Source organism: Leptosomus discolor, chromosome 1, assembly GCF_034619465.1.
Source record: "Leptosomus discolor isolate bLepDis1 chromosome 1, bLepDis1.hap2, whole genome shotgun sequence".
Lineage (NCBI taxonomy): Eukaryota > Metazoa > Chordata > Aves > Leptosomiformes > Leptosomidae > Leptosomus > Leptosomus discolor.
The window spans coordinates 67,473,630-67,497,738 of record NC_141391.1 but is presented as its reverse complement, the minus strand read 5'-3'; the positions used below and the strand labels follow the sequence as shown (position 1 = coordinate 67,497,738).

At 41.3% G+C, this 24,109-nt stretch overlaps 1 protein-coding gene across 1 annotated transcript in view; it reads left to right on the top strand.

Annotated features, from left to right (window-relative positions):
- The first annotated feature begins 957 nt into the window (after nucleotides 1-957).
- Nucleotides 958-24,109, top strand: part of GRTP1 (growth hormone regulated TBC protein 1) — a 37,883-nt gene continuing 14,731 nt past the window's right edge. Inside the window, exons 1-5 of the mRNA XM_086482104.1 lie at nucleotides 958-995; nucleotides 2,927-3,078; nucleotides 9,242-9,400; nucleotides 16,563-16,687; nucleotides 19,898-19,994. Coding sequence (XP_086338230.1) covers nucleotides 958-995; nucleotides 2,927-3,078; nucleotides 9,242-9,400; nucleotides 16,563-16,687; nucleotides 19,898-19,994 — 571 coding nt within the window. The remainder of the gene's footprint in view (nucleotides 996-2,926; nucleotides 3,079-9,241; nucleotides 9,401-16,562; nucleotides 16,688-19,897; nucleotides 19,995-24,109) is intronic.

The window sequence follows — 24,109 nt, the reverse complement described above, 5'->3', positions numbered from 1 at the left end:
TCCGAGCGCTTTGCTGGGTACAAAGTCAGAACTTGATTCAAAAAGGACAAACAGGCATATGATTTTGCTCTCTCTCTTCTGTTACGCAGTGTGTTATGAATTAAGCTGCTGGCAGTCAGGTAGGGCAGAGTCTGTGTGGGTTTCGGGGTTTGTTCAATGCCTTTGAAGACTAAGAACAGTGTGTTAACGTCAGAGGCGGGTCCTGGAAACAGGGAAGCCTTTTTGGGTATAATTTTGGGTTTATTACACTACATTTTTGACAGCCTGCCATTTATTATTTAAATCGTATTTAAATGATTGTTAGTTTATGGTGGAAAGTAAGTCAGCAGAAGCTAAAATTGGTAATATTTCAATGTAATAAAGCATTGACTTTAACGAATTATTTTGGGAAATTTAATGGAAGAGTGTGAGGATTTTTGGGGAAAAAAGCCCAAACCAACCAAGTGAACTTAAATACTACTAGTACAACCACCTTCTCTCGTCGGTTATGGGGAAATTCCCTTGGTTTGGAGGGCCGTACCTGCAGCCCCTCTCACCCTGTGTTAGTGAGACCTTCCCCTCGCGCTAAAATAATTGAATTTTTCCCAAGGAGTGACAGAAACATGAAGTACACCAGCCTAAAGCAGTGTCACAACCGGACCAACATCTCTTTGCTGCCGAGATGCCCCCTCCCCGCCCCCCGGCCCGGCGCAGGTCAGGCGGTGCCGCGGCGAAGGGGGGGCGCCTCGCCGCCGCCCGGCCCCGCGGGCGCGGAGCTGCCCGGCCCGGCGCCCGGCCCCTGGCATGGGAGGCGGGACCCGGCGGCCGCCTCCGCCCCTCGGAGGGCGGCAGGAGAGTTGAACTTGGGAGCTGCTCCATATGGGGCCTCGGCCGAGGCTCTGCTCGGCCTGAGGAGAGCTCACCCCGCGGCCGAGGCGCCGCGCTCCCCGCCGGGGGCAGGCCGAGGGCGGACGGCCGATGGAGAGGCGAGAGGACGGGCGGGACTGGGCGTACAGGTAGGGCTGCTGGCGGCCGTGATTCAGTTCGCCGAGGAGGGTGCCTGGCAGCGGTCCCCAGAGGGTCCGGCGTGCCCACCCCGCTGCCACCTGGGCTCTCCCGCAGCGGGGGCGGGTGGGGGGTCACGTTTAAAAATACCGCTTTTACAACTTTATTGTGAATCTGCAGCGCTGTGACTGAGGGAGGGAGCGAGCCGGGAGCGGTGACTCTCGGCGCCTTGCAGGGAGTTGGTTTTTTTTTTTTTTTTTGGTAGTCCCTTAAATTAGCCTTTTCCCTTGCCGGTATCTTGCCGAGAAACACGAAGGGTTGGGGCAGAGAGAGGAGCCGTGGTGGAGGGTGAATTTGGAGACGGTTAATCCGGGGAGAGCAAGGTATCCCTCCTCCCAGAGCGCCTGGGGTGCTGAGGGGGCGGCCGCAGGTAAGGGCGGGAAATGGCCGAGGGGGCTCCGGGGCGGGGGGAGGCCTTCTCCCCGGGGGAAGGCCCCGGCGCGAACCGGCCAGCGATGCGGCTGCGAACGTCAGGGCAGCTCTAGGAGTAACGACAGCCTCCGCTGCCCGGAGGCAGGTTAGGGAAGGTAACTTCCTTAAACCCGTACTTCCCGGCTTTTTATTTTCCCTTTTTACCTCAGCAATGGCGTTGGGCGTGAAATTAATGTGCACTTGCCGCCTGGACAGTCGTAGTCATGCATACGAGATGGGTGTTCGTGGAGGTGTTAGGATTTTTTGGAATGTTTTCACGTTTTGAGGATTTTTTTTGGAGTGTTTTCACGTTCTGTGTCTTCAGAGAAACCCATGTCGGGTGTTTTGGTGTTTTTTACACCCATGGGTTTTTTTTTGTGTCAAATTTTAGGAGTACATGAATACAGAGGTGACTCTTCTAACTGTCTGTTGGGTAATACCAATCTGAGGTCTGAATATTAAAATGTTCCTCTTCTGATTCACGCTTTACTACCCATGACGGTCCTGTGAGCTGGAGTTTACCCAAGGCTGTGTCGGTGCTGCTCCATGGGCAAATTCCTTCTCCACGAATGAAAAGGACAGTAGTTTTGGAAGTTAAGCTTCAATCTCTGTCTTGAAAACTCTTCTGCATGAACAGACCCTTCTGCCCATTTAACTTCTATGTGGCCTATGAGTGTTCTGTACTTGAGTGGTAATTGGCAGGTGTAAAGCGTCTGTAAATCTAGAAAGCAAAGAGACTTGATATATCAAGCTAAAACAGAATCAGACTTGTGGTTCTGAAACTCCATCAGTGTTGTGCTGCCCTAGATAATGTGCTATATAGACTATGCCTATGCAGGTAGCATTGAAAAATTGTTGAAGACAATAAAATAAGCTTTTTTGATACTACATATGAAGAAGGTGGGTTGACACAAGGATTTGTGGCGTTTTTTTCCGGGCATGTACTTTCACGAAGATAATTTCAGAAATTACCCCTTTTAAAAATAATCTTTGTAACTCGTTACATTTGTACTTTTTGTTATAATTTTTCTGTGCAGAACTGTGTGGAAAGTGAGTTCAGGCTGTATTTGAGCTGTTGTGCTATACCTTCATAATTTTCAACTGTTTGTCTATACTGTGGAGAAAAATACCTCCCTGTGGTCATAATTTGAGTCAATTTTGCGCACAACAGATCCTTTTCTCTAAAAGCTCCTTTCTTCTAAAATCAGTGAAATCTGTAAAACTGACTGAACAGTGCATGTTTAAATTCATTTGCTTAAACAGCTTTGAAATGCTAAATGGGCTGTAATAGTTTATATAAAGTACGTTTTCGTTGGGAGGAGGGAGTTTTGAGCTGCTTTTAGAAATAGCAGCTGGAAGTTATTTAAAGCATACTTGCATATATATATATTTTTTTTTTCAGCTGTAGGTATGTAGAAACATTTGTACAAGAACTCATTTTTGTTGTTTTTTTTAAATTTTTATTTTGTAGGGTTGATCCATATGGGTTTGAAAGACCAGAAGATTTTGATTATGCATCCTATGAAGCATTCTTTTCCAGATATCTAGTGGTACTCACTAGAAGAGCAATAAAATGGTCCAAGCTACTAAAAGGGAATAACAGTGTACAGAAGAGTTTAAAAGGTGAGCTGTATGTCTATTTATAGGTAAAAGTGCATAATGTTGGAACCAATATGAATCGTATTAAATCAGTTTGTGGTTTTGAGTGTTAAATGTTTTTTTTTTTTCTTCAAATGAAAAACAGTAGTATAAAGTAATAATACAGAAGCAAGTATGAGGTTTTTAGGGTGATCATTGATTTGATTTAAAACTTACAAAGGAGCAAGCCGCCTTTGGCACACGCTATAGTATCTTATTACATCTGTAACCCAGAAATATGGCCACTGGCACTGCAAGATGCTGTTCTACAGCTGTTTGTTGTATTGTACTCTGCTCTGTGCTCTCTTTAAAAAGACATGAGATTATGTAGAAAACACGGGGATCAGGATGTTAGGGCTCTCAGTTGCTGACTCTCTGACAGTTTTTTAGATTGCTGAGATTTTTCTATCTCTCCTTATCTTCCTTTTGTAAAATGATGTCCACCTCGCAGCTAAAAAGGTGTGTGCTAAGAACTGATGCTAAATGCCTTACGAAGTGAAGAAAGTAAAAATTAATGCAGGAGCTAATGCAACATTGGATAAAATGCTGATGGAACTGTTAATGGCTGCTTCAAAAAGCAAGAAAACCTCTAGTAATGTTTTATCTTGCAAGAGAGACAGGGAGAAATAAATGGAGTCAGAAGGTGGCAGGGAATCCTGTGAAACTAAAGGGTGAGGTTTTTCTTCCCACTGTTTCTCTGGGTTATTTTTTCATATAAGCCTCTAAATTTTCCTCTTTACTCTAAACGATGCTATTCAGCTTGCTCTCTTTTGGGAGTCTTTTGGACTTGGGCAGAGTTCTGTGCAAGTATGTTAAAGAAGTGAATAAAATGAAGCAAAAGTGAATCAGGCACTGGCTGTAACATTGCTGAATATTTAGAGCTGTGCTACAGGTGCAGACTTTGCTAATTCAAGTGGTTTTGTTGTTTTGGGGTAATTTTTTTTTTTCTTGGCACCAAGAATGGCATGATAACTTGTGAGTCATTTTTGAGTATAACAGTGTACTTAGTGTACATATGTCCGTTTTAAGGCTGAGGAATCCCAGAAAATGTGTGTTTAGCTATATATTTATATATTGCTGTTAGATCATATGCTGCTAACCAGAAAGTAGCTACTTCTACTCTCTTGTTTTTCTTTCAAATGTAAAGAAGCTTTTGTTTAGGATGTCAAGTTTGAATATAGCAGTAACTGTGGTATTTTGAATTAGTGAGGATTTTGAGATTCTGCAGAACTTATTCTTCTAGTTGTGGAAAAATAATCTCAGGTTTTGGTTTATCTCCTTCTTCTCTTAAAATGTGTGAGCAGTGACGATGGCAGCTTATAGCAATTCCTGTGAGTTTGTTACATTTCCCTTGTGTTCCCTGTTCCAGCACTGTAGACAACAGAATGCTCCTGTGATGCAAACAGCGTGTATGCCTTTGGTCTTATATCCGAGCCAAAACTTTGACCAAATCTCTCAACTTGTCCACCAGGCTTCAGGACCAACAGTCATGCTGCCCCACTAGCCATGTAATGGCAGTAACCACCAGTGTGGTTTTAATTGTCTCTAACAGGCCCCTGTTTGTGAAAAGTGGGATACCACAAATCCACGGAATGGACACAGGCAATGGCTTTTGACTGTTGCAAGCCCTTGGTCCATCATCTTTGATGTTACTAGCTTTTGCTAAAGATACTTGGATTTGTAGACTATGCCTATGTAATATGTAATTTTAAGGAGAGAGACTGGAGTAATGTTGGGGAAATGTAGTCTGAGTGTAAATTCAAAGTTGTTACAACAAGCCTCCTGCATTATCCTCAACTGATACCTCAGAAGAGGAGAGCAACAGGTTAACCTGTACAATTACTGATTTTTAACTACTTCCCTTCTTGCATCTTAAGGTTGTAGTCTTCGGCGTATGCCCTTAGAATTGTGTAAGCAGTTGTTTACGGGTGTGCTTTATCCGGCAAGATGATCCTGCAGTGATTTCCTTGCAGGCAGTCAGAGAGCAGAAGGTCTGCCTGGTGGTGCACTGAATTTCACTCCTCCAGGACCTGACTTCATTGCTCTGAAGCTTTGCTCAGGAGCTGCTGGTTCCAATTAACTTTCCCCTCTGCTGCAAGTCAGCCATAATCTAGAACTGAGAAGAATATTTGATTTGCCACTTCCCCCAAACACAATAGCTATATCAGCAAACCCATGTCCTTATTTTGAGTTCTACTGGGGCCTTTTCAAAATGCATCCTGCTGTGAGTAGATGTGAGAGAGGCATTCTACGTGCAGTATCTCAGTAGCTCCACACCCATTTGTCTTTACACATAGAGAAGCTCATAATTCCTGTCCGGGTGAACAGGAAGAAGTGATGACTTGTATTAATTTTCCAGTTTGGAAATGGGGCGTGTTCACATGCTACCGTGTTTGCCTTGCTTCCGGGGTGGTATGCATGTATATAATTCTGTTCTGCATGTATATAATTCTGTTCTACTGTGAAGAAAAATAATTAGACTAAATTTTAACAATGGTAATTAAGCAGTGTATCCTGTTGTTCTGGATTACAGCCTTCCGGCAGGGTGGGTCATGGGAATTTTGGCTGACAGGTCCTTTTGCTCTTCTCCAGTCTCTTCCTTTTTGTTATTTTCTGGTGTTTTGTTTTCCCCTTTACCCTTTTATCTTCACTGTCTCCTCTGCACATGTGAATTTTCCATCAGTGGTCACTTGCCTCGTGTCTCTCTCTCTGCCAATACTGAGATACTCTTAATTTTTTGCTTTTCTCCATTCAGCTGCTCTCTATGGGACCAAAAGACAGCTTTCTGCTCTGGCTTATTTAAAGGCGGGCAACAAACTCTCTGGCATAATTGCCCAAGGTAACTTAATTCTGACCAAAAGCGTGCTATGTAAAAGAATTTGGCTGTAAGTGGATTTGTCAAAACTGACCAGTAGCAGAAGCTGCTTTCTAGTCTTTGAGGCTGATAAAATACACTGAAAGGTGAAAGTAATGGTACTAAACAGTGGTTGTAACAGGAACACTTCTGTTCCAGCCCAGAGGTTGGAGGAAGGAAGGAGCATCTTAGTCAAACACAAAAACTGACTTTCTAACTTGAACATTTACAGCACAAGTCTGCTTTGTTTCTTCTGTGATGTATTCATAAAATAGAACTTTCAATTCCTTGTTGTATGCTGTTTTCAGCTCTTCTGTAGAATTTTTCCTCTAGGGTCCAAGTTAGATTCCTCAGCATTCAACAGTAACTTCGTAACTGAAAAGTGCAGATGCTTCTCGAAATCAGTCTTCTAATATTTTAGATGAGATAATTTTTGTTTTTAAATGGGTTTTCCTTCATAAACTTTGTTTCACTCTACGTCATAGACGAAGTTAATGGGGGAGGGACGTAAATACAACATTATCTAGAAGCAAAAACCTCCAAAATTCTCGTATTCTACCATTAAACAAGGACAGACAGGTTTGAAGTGATGTACTGATTTTTAAATCTTGTTACTATAAGTAGTGCACAGTATTGGAAAATGTTATTTTCTGCATATTTTTCTCTTAAAGTTACTTTGAGTATTTGTCAGTACTTCTAGACTGCTACCCTATCATGTAGCTGTTTTTTCTTGTAACAAGAAAAACATATTAATAAAGTATGACTCTAAACCCGCAGAAACTGGCACTGGGTGTCAGAGGTAAGGGAATTATTAAGACTAATTTTGTCTGCTTAAAAATTGATGTTTCATGTTTTGTTAATGAACAGAGGCAAAATTTTCACATAAAGATATTTCTTTACTGTACATGTTTTAAAGCTTAGACTGCATGGTGTGTACGCTGTAGTTGCCCTGGGAGTGATTCTGCACGTGGATACTTGGGGCTTGGTGGTACTCAGCAGTGCTACTTTTGAGATCAAGCCCTTGGTTTACCATTGGAGTTGGATGTGTGATTGGAGACACATGCACAATCCGGCTTCATCTGTGAAAGCTTCTTAAATGCTACAGTGGGAGGATATTCTGCAGTGTGGACTGTTGTGGGCTTTTAAGTTCCTGAGGATAATGTGGAAGAGGGCCTATAGAAAACAAAATAAATACGTATTTGTATAAAACAATGCAATCTTATGTATAGAATATGACATACATAAATAATACATGTGTATATATACAACATTCAATTGCAACTGTCCTTTTCAAAACTACTTTGCTGCTTCTGTATGCCAGTTTGCAGATCCTGGCAAGTATGAAAATGGTGTGAGGAAGAAAAACACCATGTAAAGGACTCTTCCATTCCTTGGGGAGTGGGGGAGCTGGGGTAGGTAGTCACTTGGGGCGATACAAGCCTCTGGCTGTCTATTGCCATGAGAACGATGACACTGAGGAATAGTGAGTGTATGCTGTGCTGCAGGGCTGCTTTCCCCTTGTGCCAGGGTCAAAGGCTTGTCCCTGATTCTCTTGAATTTAGTGTGTATTGTGAATGTGGATGTTGGCTGTGCTGTCAGAATTGACAATTGTTCCAGGAAAAAAAGAATACCCTTGGAATTATATGTTAGAATATGATAACTCAGTAGTTTAGACAGTAAGTTTGCTTCTAGAGACATTTGCAGGCACATCTAAACGTCTCTTCTTGTTGACCTGAATAGGACTGGTGCCCCCTACTCATTCCTGCATTTGCTACATCCATCTCTAGGATTTCTTGACCATTACAGTTCAAAATCTTGTAAAAAAAGATGAAGTGGAGATTATTAAACAATGATGGAAACAAGAAATTATTTCCAGTCTGTCTAAAAGAAGGTTTCAGTTAAAGTTACTTTACAGCTAGAGCAGCAGAGAGTGTAACCCATATTATAAATCCTCATTGAAAAGCTGAACAAAAAACGTACCCTGAAGACCAGGTGTTTATTGCAGATGTTAGAGTTGGAGTGTTTCTTTGGGAGAAAGTACCAGATCTTAGGTGGGTGAAATGCCCATTAGAGATGCATGGATCTCTCTGCTGACACTGGGAAAGCAGCTTTGGCTCCTGAAGGACAGACAGGTGCAATTAGGTGGAATGTATTCAGAATGTGGCTGGCTGAGTTGTTGTAAAACCTTGTTTCACTCTGCTGTTTTAAAGGCCTTTAATTCAGTCAGCATTTATCTTGAGTTACAGATCTCTGTGACTGGATAAAACTAGATTAAGTAATGATATTTTGTATATGTCTGGGGGTGGTGGAATAAAAATCCCTACTCTTATTTGAGTCCCATAGAATTTAGGGAGGAGAAGTTGATACTCTAATTGATACAGTCTTGTTCATTTAGCAAGAAATGTCTGGTTCCTTTGTCAGTGTCTTCTCCCTGGAAAAAGCAGAAGGATCTCAAACATTTGGCTGTCTCTCTGGGTCAGAAGGGGTAATGCTGATTTAGGATTATATACCAATGAGGAGCATTGGCTCCTTATTAATATTTTTCATACCATTCCCAGGAGGAAGCTGCTTTGGCTGTCATTAGCCTGATGCTTCTTCCGGCAATCTTGCATCCTAGTTATTTACACTGAATCATCTGCTTAAAAAAAAACCCAAAGCACACCCTGATGATGAATGTGATGCAGGAGATAAGAGCTACTTTAGATTTGAAAAAGACTTCCCCAGTTATTCTAAGAAAAATCATCTGCTGCTCACTCACATCTCCAGTTCTTCCAGAGGCTCATTTAGACAGTAGCCACATATTTAATATTTCTCAGGTTTTGCTGTGGTTTCAATGCTAAGCATAACCAAGCAAACAGAAAGGGCTGTCGTGTCTGAGGCCATTGGTAATGTAGGGAAAGAAAAAGTCAGTGGTCGTCTGAATGAAAAAGGACAAAAACAAAGGAGAAACTGCTGTTCGTATCTCCATCCAGAAAGGTGGGAAGAAGAGGAAAGGATTCAAAATCCCAATGGGAGAATAGAGGAGGGAGGAAAGCCTCGGTCTGGAGATCTGTGTGGGGAGTCTGAGTGGCAAGAACTTAAGAGTAAATCTAAAATATACCATGTTGCTGAGAAGGAAATGCTTATCCTAAGTGGTAGCATAAGAGAGAAAGCATAATAATCACCAGTCAAGAGTTTTCTGATGACTTCTCAACTTTCTGTTGCTCATTTCCAAAAGAAAAACATAGCCAGACTTTTTAATTTAAAAGCAAACAAACGAACAAACAAACCACCACCGAACTTCTTGTTTTGCAGTGAAGAGATATATCAGGAAAGGCATCCCCAATGAACACCGTGCATTGATCTGGATGATTGTGAGTGGGGCCCAAGCCAACATGGAACAAAACCCTGGATATTACCACAGACTGCTTGAAGGAGAGAAGAATGACAAGCTGGTTGAAGCAATCAAAACAGGTTATTGTCTTGATAACACTGTTTATCCGTCCTATGTCCTTAAATTTTGGAGATCAAGTTATGTCATGGAAAACTTACGTTTCTGTAGTAGTGGTTTAAATGCTGAATTAACATGTAAATTAGATTAGCCATAAGCTCTTTAACAGCACAGATCTTTCCAGGTTCATGATGTGGTCAGAAGCATTAAGGAAGATTAGAAATTATTTGGGAAGAAATAGAGAACAAACTAGAAAACATGTCATCTCCTAAGTGATTGAAGAGTTATAATTTTCTACCATGAGACCTGCCCTTGGGTCTGTTTCCCCTTCTGTCCCAATAGGACACTGGAAGAGCAGCAGGGATGGTTGAAGATGTGGTACGGTGACCCTATGAGGCAGGTGGAGCATGCTAGGATTTCAGCTTCAGGAAAAAGACTGCTGGGCAAAAGCCGCTGATAGAGCTATGTGAATTATAAATGGTGTCAAGAGGCTGGTGAATGGGAAGTGATTGTTGTTTCTTGTAACATAAGAACCAAGGACACTGAATGAAATTTGCCGTGCTGTGGGTTTAGAAGAGCGTGTCACTGAATTGTGGCACTTGTTACTGGAGGGTGCTGCTGAGGTCAGAAGTATGAACTGGTTTAAAAAGGAATTTGATAAACTGAGGGATGGGGAAATCCACCTGATGCATGAAATCCTAAACACTAAATGTAAATCCCTGAAAGAAGGGAAGTGTAGGAGGGGAAATACACTTCCTCTACTAATACAATTTCATATGCACTGTCTGTGAACATTGAGCAGTGGCCAGTATTCGTGACAGGGTATTAGGGCAACCAGACCTCAGACTGGCCCACTGGGTGTTTAAAAGAGGCAGTAGGGGAGGACAAGAAAGCAGAGGTTTGATGCAACTGATACTTGTCCTGAAACTTTTCAACCTGCTGCAGCAGAGCTTTTGTAGAGAAGCTGATATTGGCCGAATTGCCCAATTAATGAGCCAAGAGGTTGGGCTGTGCTTTGGACAAGCACAACGATGAGGTGGTTTTGTTAGAATGGCAGGTGCAGTTGTCATCTTCTTCCTCTTGAAAAAGCCAGGTAGTTAAAGTTGGGGCTTTGTGGGTTTCTATTCGAGCTGGATAACCATCTGAACGCGTTTTGGTTTATGCTGAGTTTCACCTCTGCTTCTCCCCGCAACAACAGCAGCAGCACTGTGGGCTTTTGGGACTACACACCTCAGTAAGGCATTTTGGAGTATAAACTTTAATGTTCCTAAGAATGTGAAGGCTAGCCAGAAATCTTCAGGCTCTTATACCGCTCAGAACTAGAAACAGTAGAGCTCTAAGAATGAATACAGAGGGAGCTACTAAGATGACTTTCCAAAGCCAGCCTTGATAAGGGCCTGGAGAAGGATCAAACTGTATTCTGTTGGGGTACAATGGCTGCAAGACAGAGTTGCAAAAAATTTCTTTTCCAGTACCAGCCTATGACATGAAGGGTCCTATCATGACAGTAGGTGGCTTTTCACACAGGTTATACCATGACATAAAAATATTTCCTGGGGGAGGAAAAATAATGGAAGAAGATAAAAGATCAATTTGTGAATTATGGAGGAAATAAAAGAGCTGCTGCATCGACTGGGAAACTGCAGAAGAGGAGATTAACAAGGAGCAAGTGAGGGAAGGGATAATAAAAAATGGGATGGAGAGTTTTATTGGAGAGGAAAAAAAAATAAAAAGAGGACTTTGAACTCCGGGGTGATAGATTTCCCTTCAGAAAGGGAGAAACAATGTGAACATATGCAGGATGGGAGGAGCAAAGTACTTAAGGTGAATGGAAACTTTGTGTTTAGTAAACTTAGTGCTCCTGATGACTGCAAATTTTGTAGTGGGCTTTAGTTGAGGACTGTTTCAGTGTGAATTGTTGTTTGATGTTCAGTTTGTTACTGCTTGCGTTGTTTTCCCATCGCTGCAGTTGTAAAGTAAGATGTGGAATCTTGTTGCTGTTCGCTTTTCATGTCTGCAGTTTCCAAAATGTTCAGGCAACTGTGCTGTATTTAGTCCTGCGGTCTAGCTGCGAAGTTACAGCCCAGGACAATGCTGGGGTTTAAAAACAAGAGAACAGCAACCATGCTTGCTTTTTTTTTTTTTTTTTTTTTTTTTTTTCTCTCCAGGGGGAGGGGCAGGAGGACGGGGCCAACTGGAGACTTTATTTCAAATTCAATTTAAAATGTGTAAGCGACAATGTGTCCTGTTTCTTTTACATGCTCAGAAGCTCCAAACAATTTTAATGTACATTTGGAACTTATTTTCAATATGGGAATGTCTTTAATGGGACATAATCAAGTTAAAAAGTGCAGGTAAACTGTGTAGAGAAATGGTCTGATCTTTAAAGAAAAATCTGATTAGTAATAGCAATTGAAGTCTTTCATCTGAATAAATCCGAACTATCCTTTCACCATTTTTGCCTTTTAACTTGCTGATTCTTAACTAATGGGGTTTATTGCTGATTTTGTTTTATATGATATTTGCTGTTTGAACATACTTTTGTGTTTTGTTTTTTTTTTAAGAGAACTGTAGGAGAGAGCAGACTTCTTACTCTAAATGTAAAAATAAGAGCTTAAAGAATGCAGGTCTCTAAATTTTGATGGAAATTTTCATGGCTTGGTTTACGTACGTGCTTAGAAGGGCATGCATTCCTACTGAGCTTTGTTGTTCATGCCCTATTATAGTAAAGTTTAGTAGGACAAATCGTGCTGGCAGGGTAAAATGTGGCTGTCCTCCTAGTGCAAAGGCTGTGTGCTGGTTACAAAAAGACTGGGGAGTTCGTTGACATAGCTTCCTTTCAGTAAGCCCCCCTTAGGCTGGGCCATTAAATTTCACAGTAAGTGTGTCTGTGTCTGCGAGTCCTCTCGCATGCACGTGCAGCTAATATCCACGTTTCCACTCTTGCATTTCATGAAGAGGAGTTGTAGGTGCTGTGAAACCCAGGGTCTGATATTTATTTGTCCCCTGAGCCTGCGCTGCACCATGTGTCTGCTGGCACAAGGATCTGACTGCATGGATTGGATAGTAGTTGCAGGTTCTTATGATGAGTTCAGAAAAGTAATTCAAACAGCCATTGCCACTTCACTGGAGAGGTTGAGTATTTCACTATCAAAGCACTAATAAGCTTCCCTCAGTGGGGCTAAACGATTAGTGAAGGTTGGTAATTTTCACGTGAGTTTAGGGTATTTAACCGTGCAAGAGCGAGGGGAACAGCAGTGCCAGCCCTTCTGGCTGTCTGTAAGAGAAGCCATACCAGGTCATATCCAAACGGCTACCTCATCTGGTCTTCTGCCTACCAGAACAGCTAAAGGAAGAACCAGAGGGGTGAAGTACGCAGGAATACTTCCTCAGAATGTTTTTCCTAGTCTCCAGTTATCTGCGGATTGTGGAGTTCCCGAGTCATATGCCATATGTTTGTAGTTAATAACAGTGGATGGGGAAAAGATTCACAAAAGTCTCTGTTTGCTCCTTACTCATGATTTTGAAGATTTGTTCTGTCTTGCTCATAAGCACCTCCCTTCAAACTAAAGAGCTCTAATACACCTGGGTTTATACTAGGTATGGTAGCCATTTCACATCTGTCATCTTCCTTTTTGCCATTCTCTTCTATGACTTCTCCAATTCTAATATCACCTTTTGGAGATGAAGGGTGACTGGAATTTATGTGGGTGCTTCTCAGAGTTATTCAGTGTCATTATTGTTCTTTTGTATGAAATCCTAATCCTCTTTGCTTTCTTGATTGCTGCAAGCTATTGAACTCTTACGGGGGCAGGGGGATGCCAGGCTCACTTTCTCTGTTTTTAGTTGATAGCAAACTTGACCTTAACTTAAAAAAAAAAAAAACAAAAAAAAACAAAAAAAAAAAAAACAAAACCAAAACAAAAAAAAAACCCAAACCTCCATAACCATCTCTAGTTCCATGTGTTGCATGGAGAAGCTTGAAGATGAGTCCTAAATACCCAGTTATAACAAATTTAAAATACCCTTTAAGTATCTTATTTTTACAAGTTGTAATTAATGACCTAACCTCATTATTCTGGAGGTTTGCAGTGGAGTTTTTGGATGCTTGTAGTTGGCAATTGAGATTAATTTTTGTTCTGCTCTTTACTAAGTTAAAAAAAAAAAAAATTAAATTACCTACCTGGAAGCTATTCAGAGCAGGTGCAAGTTACAGGTGTAATAGTAGCAAAGAAGTGACCATAAATGGAATAAAGGATTTTAGCTGTAAAAATACCTGTGTAACTTACTGGGCACTGTGTCTGTGGGAAGTACCTGGATAGCAAAGTAAGAGGAGGAAGGATGAGACAGCACGATGAAGAAGGTGGACTTGTAGGTGCCTGTCTTTTGAAGTACCCTAAAAGTGAAAAGCACAAGACTGGTACAAAAGCATTGGTTTTCTGGACTGCACATTTAAATGTCTTTACTCCAGAAATAACATCAACAATTGTGATTCCAGGTACTAAACCAGATGTCTGTTTTGTAAACTGATGCGGCTTTCTGCCTAATTTTTTGCCTATGCCTATGTATTACTGAATGAGAGGTAGAAACACTGCAGACCTGTGAAAGCAAAGAACAAGCCAATGGTCTTCTCTTGGTTGCTGCACAGAGATAAATCAGCAGGAAAGGAAAGCCCTTGCTGTTTTTTCACAGCAGCATAACACTGCCACCTCAGAGCACTGAAAGATCATCTAAAAGGTGCTGTTTGGATTTAATCTACATTTGCTGCAAAGGAGTAGCTAGTCTTTTCTTTGTGGCCTTCTCCCTGGTCCCATGCTCCTATACCTAGTTTGGTTATAGCCAGCAGCTCTGCACACAACCACAGGATAGTCATGGTTTTGAGGTTTATCTAGCAGTATAAAGTTCCAGTGTTCATTGCCCTGCTTGAAAATAATTCTGATGTTTTTTCACCAAACTGGTCTAGTTTGAGGCTGTGTTCCTTTGGATGCTAATGTCTGTCACGAACAAAGTAGGTTAATGGATAGCAGGTCAGAGGGTGAACTGCACAGAGTGAGAGAAGGAGGTGTTTGGATGTCTCTTCTGAGATGGGTGTAGTAAAGCAGGGATAAGTGCTCAGGTCAGATGAACAGCTCTTGCCTGCTTCTGCTGTTTGCCTCGAGTAATCTCTGGCAGTCGTCTTGTAGTATGGTAAAACATGTCAGTTTGTGCGCACCTGGGAGTGGGTTGACTTCCCTCACCTTGCAGGAGGACCCTCAGAGGTGGAGGAAGGGGAGGTTGGAGATGAAGTGGGATCCCCCTGCCCTTGGTGTGCTCAAGACAATAATCTGGCACAAGGAGTCCTGTGAGACCGTGCCCTATATCTTCTGTTAAAGGTAAAGACTTCCACCTGTTGTATCTTGATTTTTGTCCCCATCTCCTCCCCCAAGACTAAAATACTGTTGCTAAATATAAAGAGAAGTTTAAATCCTTCATGAAATTAGGGAAGACTTTCCCCAGATCCTTGTGGGAAAAACATACTCCGCAATCAGAAAGCAAATTGGAGCTCATTATCTCAACTGCAGGCTTTCCTCAGGTTGTGAAATTAAAGATTTCAGTTTGAGTAGTCTCTGCTCCATATGAAATGGACTTTTCGTGAACCCACCTCACCCTTGTTCTGCATAGCTGAGGGGAAGAGCCATAACTGGAGTGTCAACATTAATCTTTTCTGTAACATCCAGCATATACTTTAATAAACAACGAATTCTTATTATGCTGCTCTTCCTACCAAGAAGAAACAAAACAAATTTATTTGTCCTGGAACTGGCTGATCCTCAAGTCCTTTTAAAAATTGTCTTTTTCCTTGTGTTTTTCTTTTCAGTGGCATGACAGGTGAAGTGAAATATTTCCCTGCCCTCCCATTTCTGTAAATGATTAGTTCACTTTAAAAGGAAGAAATAGTGATTAGTGCGATAACTTTTTAATGCTTGTGGCTTCCATTACCCTACATGTGATTTTGGGGAGCTTTCTTCCTATTGGTTGCTTACAGCTCAACTTTGTGTCAGAGCTGTAACAGACTTCTTCCTCTATGCAGGAAAAGGCTGATAAGAAGTGATAACTCTTAGACTGTGAATATCTATACAGTAGTGCTCTTACTGATTTTTTTTTTTCATAACTTTAACTCAATTTTTTTGCTGTTGTTAAATATAACCAAAACAACTATTCATATTTTATTAATAAGTCTTGGGTTTTGAAAATCTTCAAAGTTACTTTTGAATAGGATTTTTCTCCCCAGCTTAAACTTCTAAAAATCAGATGCACAAGTCTGGACTAGCGACCTTGGGTTCCCTTTTTATAGAGTGAAGCAGGCCAAAAATTAATTGTGCCTGTTTCTTTCCAACAACTGAAGGGAGTTTTGGGTGACTAGCTCAAACTTGCGTGTCTAATTTTCAGACCTTTGTAAGGAGAGATGAGTCCTACTATTCATGTATGGTCTGGAAGAAATTAATGTTTTGAAATGTTAGTAATTGCATAGTCCTTACTTGGTTTAGGATTGGGGTTGAAGCACATGGGATGTGCTCTGCTGCTTAGAGATCAAAAATCACTCTTCTCTGTGATCTTGCATCAATGAAGAAACAACTTTTCTCATGGTTACATCATGGAGAAACTTTAAAAAAACCTTTTAAAATGTGATTTTAAGTGGAAGTCACCAGCTACAGGAACAGGACTTTTTTTTTTATCTGTTTGGGACTGTTTAGTAGAAGTTCACTGAGTAAGTCCATTGAAAGTTCATCGGATTTGTAATGAGAATATGCTTTCCTAGAGACGCTGCTCATTTCATGGTGCTTGGCTGGATAGATTTGTTACATGTTGTTTCTGTCAGTCTAAACGTCTGGTTTGCTTTCATTTAAGCCTTTGCAGTCAGATGTTGAGAGAGTCCAATCTGCAGAAGAATTTCTTTAGTCCTGCTTGAAACCGATTTCTGTAGGCTGATAGGATTAATCTTTCTAGGAACAGATTATCCTTGGATTCAGATGACCTTTTAGCCAAAATGGATGTAAAGCTGTTTGTTAAAATTCATCCACCAAAACTACGTTTTAGGGAACCATAGTGAAGTTTCAGTTGTACTTCAGAAGCACTGTAAAAGTTTGCTTGGAAAGTGAAGGAGGGAACAGCTCTTAATTTCGGTCTTTTTCCCCTTTTGTCTAGACATGAACAGAACATTTCCAGATAATGTAAAATTCCGCAAAACTGCTGATCCCTGTTTGCAGCATACGCTCTACAACGTATTGGTAGCATATGGGCATCATAATAAAGCAGTAGGATATTGTCAGGTAGGTAATCACTGTTTTCTAAACAATGCTGCATTTCACCGATGGTAATTGTTCTTGTCCATTAGAATGAGTGGTTTTTAGCAGATCCACAAATTATTTCTGTTTTTAAAATGGCCCTGCACTGGAAATGAATCGCTTCAGGCAAGTTCAAATGCCCTTGTGAGTTTCTCTGTGGCCTTTTTTTGCAGCTAGCTTGATCACTTTTGGTTCCATTTGTTAGCCAAGAAATGAGTGTTTTATCACGCATGGTCGTATCAAGATTAGTTGCTTTGGAGAGGAAGAGAAAGCGAGCTTGTCTTTCCCTCTTCCTCTCTCCTGCCATCTTTCCAAAACACTCCTTGGTATGTACGGGGCATCGTGAGATCTCAATTTCCTTTGTTTTCACTGTCACATTTTTCAAAATACAGGAAGATCAGTGCTGATGCAACATCACGTAGTTGGGGGGACGGAAACATTTATTTGATGCCATCTCCCAGTATAGACAGACAAGTAGGAAGAAAATTTGTTTGAAATTCAACCTGATACTTCTTAGATGGCAACTCAAAAAAGCTCCTATTGTCACTGCCAAGTACTCTAAAGTTTCCTGTGGGACACAAAGAAGATAAAAGTTGATTCATGACAGTGAAGAAAAAAGTGGCTACCTTTAAGGATCAAAAAGAAGCAGGAGCTGTCATGAGCGAAATGTGTTTTCAGCTCACTTAAGTTCTCTCCTCCCCTTCCTTGCCAAGGATATGTGTGCTAGCCTATACCTCATGTTAGTGGAGAAAGTACAGTAAATACAACTGTTCTAAAGTTAAAAGAGGATGGGTTGTATTTATTGAAATCTGGAGAGGAGAAGATGCAAGAGAGACTTAAACCTAGACTGAAGTCACTAAAAAAAATTCTTCCCTCAACCAGTTTCAGTACAGAAATTATTTGAATGTGAGTAAAGGATGAATGATCTTTATTATTTTCAGTTTTATGTACTATGTATTAAATATAATTTTAATATTTTTAGAATAACAAAAGGGGTCGAATTGTGAGTACCCTTTTGCAAGTGTCAGGCTCCTATATAGAGGCAGTTATACCCACAAACTTCTAAACCATGCTATCTTCTACCCAAAATGTATGTCCAGTTGTTACTGAAAGGTTTTGGTACGTTAACTGTTTAATGGGCTAATCTTTCCATTTTAACTTGGCATTATGAACACCGGAGATGAAAGAAGAAGACTTAAACTGCCTCATGTGATTTCTTTTCACCTATGGTCTCCTCACAGGATAAATGTTATCTTTTCTGGCTAGGTAATTAGAACATAAACCAAAGGTCAATGTCTGCTTTCCAAGGCATGTTGTAAGTCAATCAAAGTTTCAGGAAATCACCTTTTCTGCTAGTGAAGCAGCAGACTTCATCAATATATAGCTATACCTGCTGAATGACCAGAGAGACCCTGTAAACACTAGAAAACTCAGAGTGAAAAATGGAAATTTTTTTTCTGAGTGTTTTGCAGAGCTTTTACTGTCCGAAGGCTTTTCAGGGGATGTTTCCATAATGCTAGTGCACTTGTGGTACTCCCTGGCACTTAAGTCTCCCATCTGGGAGTGTGCTAGGCTTTGCATTGTCATGCTGTGACAGTGGTACGGTGTTGCTTACCTTGGTATAACCAGCAAAATTCAGTGTCCTGTGAAGATACGCTCCAGAGTAGTTTTTTGTACGTGCCATGTATGTACAGTCTCTTGTCACCATAGATGCAATTACTTAACTGTCAGCATGGAAACAAATAGTTGCCTTCCTCACTAGGAGGCAAGCACCATGTAAGGCCGTGCAAGGTCTGTCCAAGCCATTTGTGTAACAACTGCCGTAGTGACTCAAAGCTTGAAAATGAAACATTGGAGAAGGTGCAGTGTCCTAACATTCCCACATTCTGGGAGTGTTGCCAGGCCTTCTGAGGTGCCGCAGGTGAGTCAAACCTGTTCGATACAGTAAATGAGATCTTGGTTCAGAGAGGAAGTTGTAGCTTCCGGGGGCTGCGAGGGGTGTTCTTTTTGGTGGCTGTTCTCTGGCTTGCAGCTGCTGCAGGATACCTAGAGACAGAGGTGCTGCCAGTGGCGGTAGACATGCTGGAGGAGTCCAGCTTGGAAGGGAGAGAGGACAGGGAGAAGACCAAAAAAAAAGGGATGAAACCCTTTTCCCAGGTAATGTAGCCAACGCCAGCCTTCATAGCCTGTAAATATTTAAAGGTAATTTTCTGTTAGCTTAGGAAGACTTTGTCACTGCCAAGTTGGGGGGTTGCACCTCAAAGGCAGCTTTTGTATATTGTGGTACTGATGTGCTGTCTACGTTGTTATGGTTGTCAGCTTGTTTACAATGCAAAAGACATACTTAAAATGCTTAAGGAAGTGGACTACTGTGCATGTAAATCAGTAATATTGCCGTATCTTAGTGGTGTTGTGGCAGATACAAGAAAAAGAGTGCCTGAGACAGAGGCAATGTGTTTATAGGGAATACCAGTTCATGACCTGTGTGTTCTGTATGTCACTTCTCCAGTCAGAGAGTGTCAGTAACAGTTACAAAAATAGCACAGCTGGAATTTGGCCAGTCATGACTTGACTACTTTTCACAAATTTACTGGTAGCTCCTCCAATCCCCCCACCCCTTGGTGTTTACTTCTGTTTGCACCTTGAAAGGCAGGTGCTATAGTTGCCAGTGGTTGACTAGCATAGGCAGTACTGGAGGTATTATGGAAGCAAATTACTTGTACGCAGTCATTCGATGAGTTGAGCAGCAACAGCATATAAAAGCTGCTGGAGCTGCAACTTTTTACTAAGGAGTGTTTGGGTCTGGCATTCTACTTCTGCAGCCACACTGTCTATCTGCAGGTATGTTGTGTTTGTGCTACACATCTAATACAGTTGTGGTTTGGTTCTGGACAAAGCAGCCTTCAATTACATTGGGACAGGGCTTTGGGATTTTAAAAAAAAAAAGGCAAAATTGAAGGTAAATTATAGACTACTGAACTTTTCCTTTTAATTTTCCTCTCCTTGATCTTTGTTAATGGCTCTTCTTAGCTCTCATCATGCAGGTTTAACAGCTTATTCAACCAGTGGACTTTATTACTAGATTTTACTTAATATGCCTGCTTTGTAGAACTGCAGTAATTTAGCCCTTAATCGAAAGAAATAAACTGGAAATTGATAAGTGTATGCATCATAAAACCCTTCTTTCTATTTCAGGGCATGAACTTCATAGCTGGATACCTGATTCTTATTACAAAGAATGAAGAGGAGTCCTTTTGGTTGCTAGATGCTCTTATTGGAAGAATATTGCCTGGTATGCTAAAAACACGTTTGTTTTTTTTTTTTTTTTTTGTATATTGGAGCTTGGCTTTTATTTTATCTTAGCATGCTTTTCTGCTTTTAGAGGTTTTAGATGTTAAAACAGACTTGCATGGATTGAAGATTTTCTAGGGTCCTGGAAACACAAGACGAAGACACAGCACACAGGCAAAACTTGTCTCCTTTGTAGTCAGATTTTAATCCTGATGCAGTGGTTTATGTGTATGTTAATTTGCAGCCTTACTTCTCACTCACTACTTATACCCGTTAGGTACATGTTGTCCTTTATCAGTATGATGCTGGGGAGCAGGATTTGCAAAGGTGTCTGGGATTTGGCACTTCTGGCTGCAGGAATATGATGAGAGACACAGATGAAGCAGTGATTGCAGAGCAAAGCAAAGATGTGCAGTCTGAGCACCGAGCCTGAAGTAGGAATTCGCAGTGGCTTGGCTGGAGGTAGCGTGAGGTATTTGGCAAGGTGGTGGTAGTTTCTGCTAGGCACAGTAGTTGCTGCTGTGTCCCCAACTTCTGAGCAGGGGTGTCTTGGGCACTTTAGACATCATGAGCTTGCAACAAAGCAAACAAACGTCAAAATCCCTGTCTGTGTCTGTATGTGGAGCTCTTAGCAAAGCTCTGTTACAATCGATGGTGATCTAGCCAGGCTGGTCAATAGAGGCCAGGGGGAAATTCAGCACACCCTAAGCTATAGACAATATCCACATCTGGTCAGTTCAGCAGCTCGCTAGGTTCCCTTCTGTGGATCTCTGGGTTTGCAGGATGTGTTTACACACTGAATTTTGCTGCATGTGTAAGCTAAATCTCACCACACATGTGAAGTGGTTTAAAACCGGAAGCAGACGTCAGGCACAGCTATGTTTTATACTGCTGTGAAATACATTTGGGAATGTTCTCTCTTGGGATTTAATTAGGGGAAGAATGGTTTCATTGTGAATTCCCATTAGCACAGGACTGACTACAGCTACACCCTTAATGTAAAGCCATACTCAAAATGGAAGACTAATTTTTCTGTAAGGAAGCTTTGAAATTCCCTATTGGCCCAGTTTTGCTTTTGAACAGATCTTTATCCCAAATGGTTAGAGACTGAATTTGGTATTACAGTGTCAGCTAAGTGCTGGTCAAAGACATCAAGGTTGATACTTTCATTCCTGCTTCTTCCTGTTCTTGTTTAGGATTAAACAAGAAAAAAGTATATGACTTTTGGTTCCTTATTGAACAGAAGGGAAAAGGCTTTGAGAAAGAAGCAAAAAGAGCTGAGGGAATCTTTTACTGCTTTTGAACAACTATAAGACATCATCTCTTACACTGAACACACCCTACAGGAACTCAGGTTTTCCTTGCATATGAGCAGAGTTGTTGGACTTTGCTTGCAGATTGAAAGAGTAGAGACAGGCAGGGAATGCTATGAGTTATCGAATCAATCTGTAAATATTTGACGGTTTGCATCCTTGAAATTTACTATCAAGCTATAAAAAGTCTAAAGAAATCAACTGTGTTTGTTGCTTGTGTGCCGGCCTTGAGAGCTATAAGCTGTGCAAACAGGTAGGAGACTTGAAGGCTGCTGTCTGCCACCTGACCTGCCACTGGCTGACATTGGTGGATGTCCTTCTGTTGACATCACTGTGTGAGGGATAGCGCCCTCAGTAAAAGGCAAGTTTCACTGCAAAATGATGTGTGGCAACTTTTGCTGTTAATCTTTTTGATAGTCTTATATGTTTTTAATTGGGGCAAGGGAGTAGATTCAGAACTTTTTATTCATTGTTTTTGGCAGGGAGCTTGCTTTAGTTTGTCATAAAACCTTTAGTTCTTCTTGTATATCCTTCTTCTACACTTTGCTGACACCTAAATGACAAAAGTTGCTCTTATTTTTCCCTCTTAGTTGTTGAATTTATCTTACACCAGTAGCATTGGTGATGAGAAGAAACTCAATGTGAAAGGCAATTACTGTGTACAAAGGAGATGTACATTTACTTAAGTTATATTTATAGACATATATTTACTACCCTGTTTATAGATACATTTTTACTACCCTGTAACAAGAGCCTTGTTACAGACTTTGGCCTGGGTTCAGCACATCCATCTGAGGTGTTACAGTTAAAAACATGCATGCTTATGTTTCTTTGATAGTCAGTGGGGAAGGGGCTATCTGATCAGAATTGCTGATCTGAGTGTGCCTTTTTTCACCTCCACAGTCAGTTTTAAGAGAGCTAGAGGTGCCCCTCACAGCTTGAGTGCTCAACGACATCCCAAGTTAGGTAATATGAATCTTTTATGTAGTAAAAATGTTTATATTGAATAATACAAGGCTTTGTTTTCAGAAAACTAGTTGCTGATGCTTTTTGGTTTTTTTCCCATTTTTTTCCACTTTTATTCCCACTACCCTCCTATATCTTGCTTGAATTGAACATTTATAAAAGTCAAAGCATGACAGATAAAATAATTGGCATAATTTCAGTGAAATATCGTGTGTGTGTATGTGAGAGAGAGACAGGCAGACTGTATACGTGAAGAAACTTAATGTGGTAAGTAGGTACTGCCCTTCTGTTATTAGTGCAATGTACAGCGCATTTCTGTTTAAAACCCTACACTTACTTGTTGGGGAAGCAGAGAAACATTGTATATTCTCCAGATCTTCAAAGGGAAAAGTAGCAGCCATTTTTGTTGGGTGTTAACTGCTTGATTAGACAGCATTTTTCCTTTAGTTTCGTTGGTCACGCTCTGTTGTTGATCTGTTTGCATTATAATCTACACGGTTTTCCCCTTTCATTGCAACAGATATGCCTCCAGGTCATGTCCTCATTTTAAAGTGCGTCCTGTCGCTGCCAGTTAAAATTAGGACAGTTCAGAAATCCCTTCGCTGCCCTCTGCAGTGTCCCTGTGAATGCTTCCTTCCCCTGGCCCACACACATTTAATTGCGTTAAACAGCTGCTCCAGTACCTTGATGCTGACAGCGTTTTTTCGGTCAGCAGATGAACCAAGCCAGCCACAGATCAATGTCATTGATTGAAAAATGTAGAATGTGTCAGATGGGAGCATTTGTGGCAGCTTTCTGGGGAAGTGACAGAGAAGGGCTCCCTAAGCTGTGGCTCACCTCCCCATTTGTGCTGTTCTCTAGGTCTAGGTGGACGTAGGTACCATAGGTTCCGATGAAGGTGTGACTGCTCCACCCGCTGATAGGAGGGGGGAACTCGGGAATGGCACCCCAACAGTAGAGGTTTTCTGGCTAAATTGTTCTGTTACACCCAAATGGAGTTAGCACAGCTGGAAGAGTGAGCCAGCAAAAATTACGGTTTGGTTTGTTGGTGTGTGGAGTTGTGTGCGTGCCATTCGTCTGGCTGAACGTAGCACTGCTGGGTACAGCTGGGTGAGGCCAGAAAGGTCCTGCTTCTGCTGAAGGCAAGCCTGTAGTTTACTGCCTGTTGTGTCTGTCAGCTGCTCAGCTGGGGATTTGGAGGGATTAGGAGCATATCTCATTTAAACACAGCAAGGAGGAACAGAATTACTTGTTTAACTGAAGTTTTGGGTGTTACCAAGATCTTTTATGCCCAGGTTCATTCAAAACCAGATGACTGGAGCAGACAGTATTGCCCACACGAAGGAGTATGGATTCAATTTGAGCTCAGAACGAATGTCTGCACTTTGTATTCAGCACAGCCCTAGTGGTTCTGTTCGGTTTCATAGCTGTGGTTCTTGCTGAGAAATTTTTTTGCTCTGTTGAGGAAATACTGGGGAGGTTGCTTTAGAAAGCATCAGGTAGGTGGGAACTTTTAACTGTGGTACTTTGGTATGTAATTTAAGGAGCATATTTGTCATGTTTTACATATTTGTGATTAAGTGGTGAGTTTAAGAGAAGAAAAGCTTGACAACTGGGACTCACTTTAGCATGACAGTTTTGCTTATATATAGCAGAAACAATTTTTTTTTTTCCCCCCTCACTTCAGTGGTTCTCAGTCTGAAAGCAGCAGTGTTTGTCAAGCTATATTCTAGTCTACTGAACTATTGTACCGGAGTTATTTACTCTTACTGACAACCAGTTGTAGAGTACTCCTCTAATGGTTAAGAGAGGTCTTATGATTTCTGCACTAGCCTGT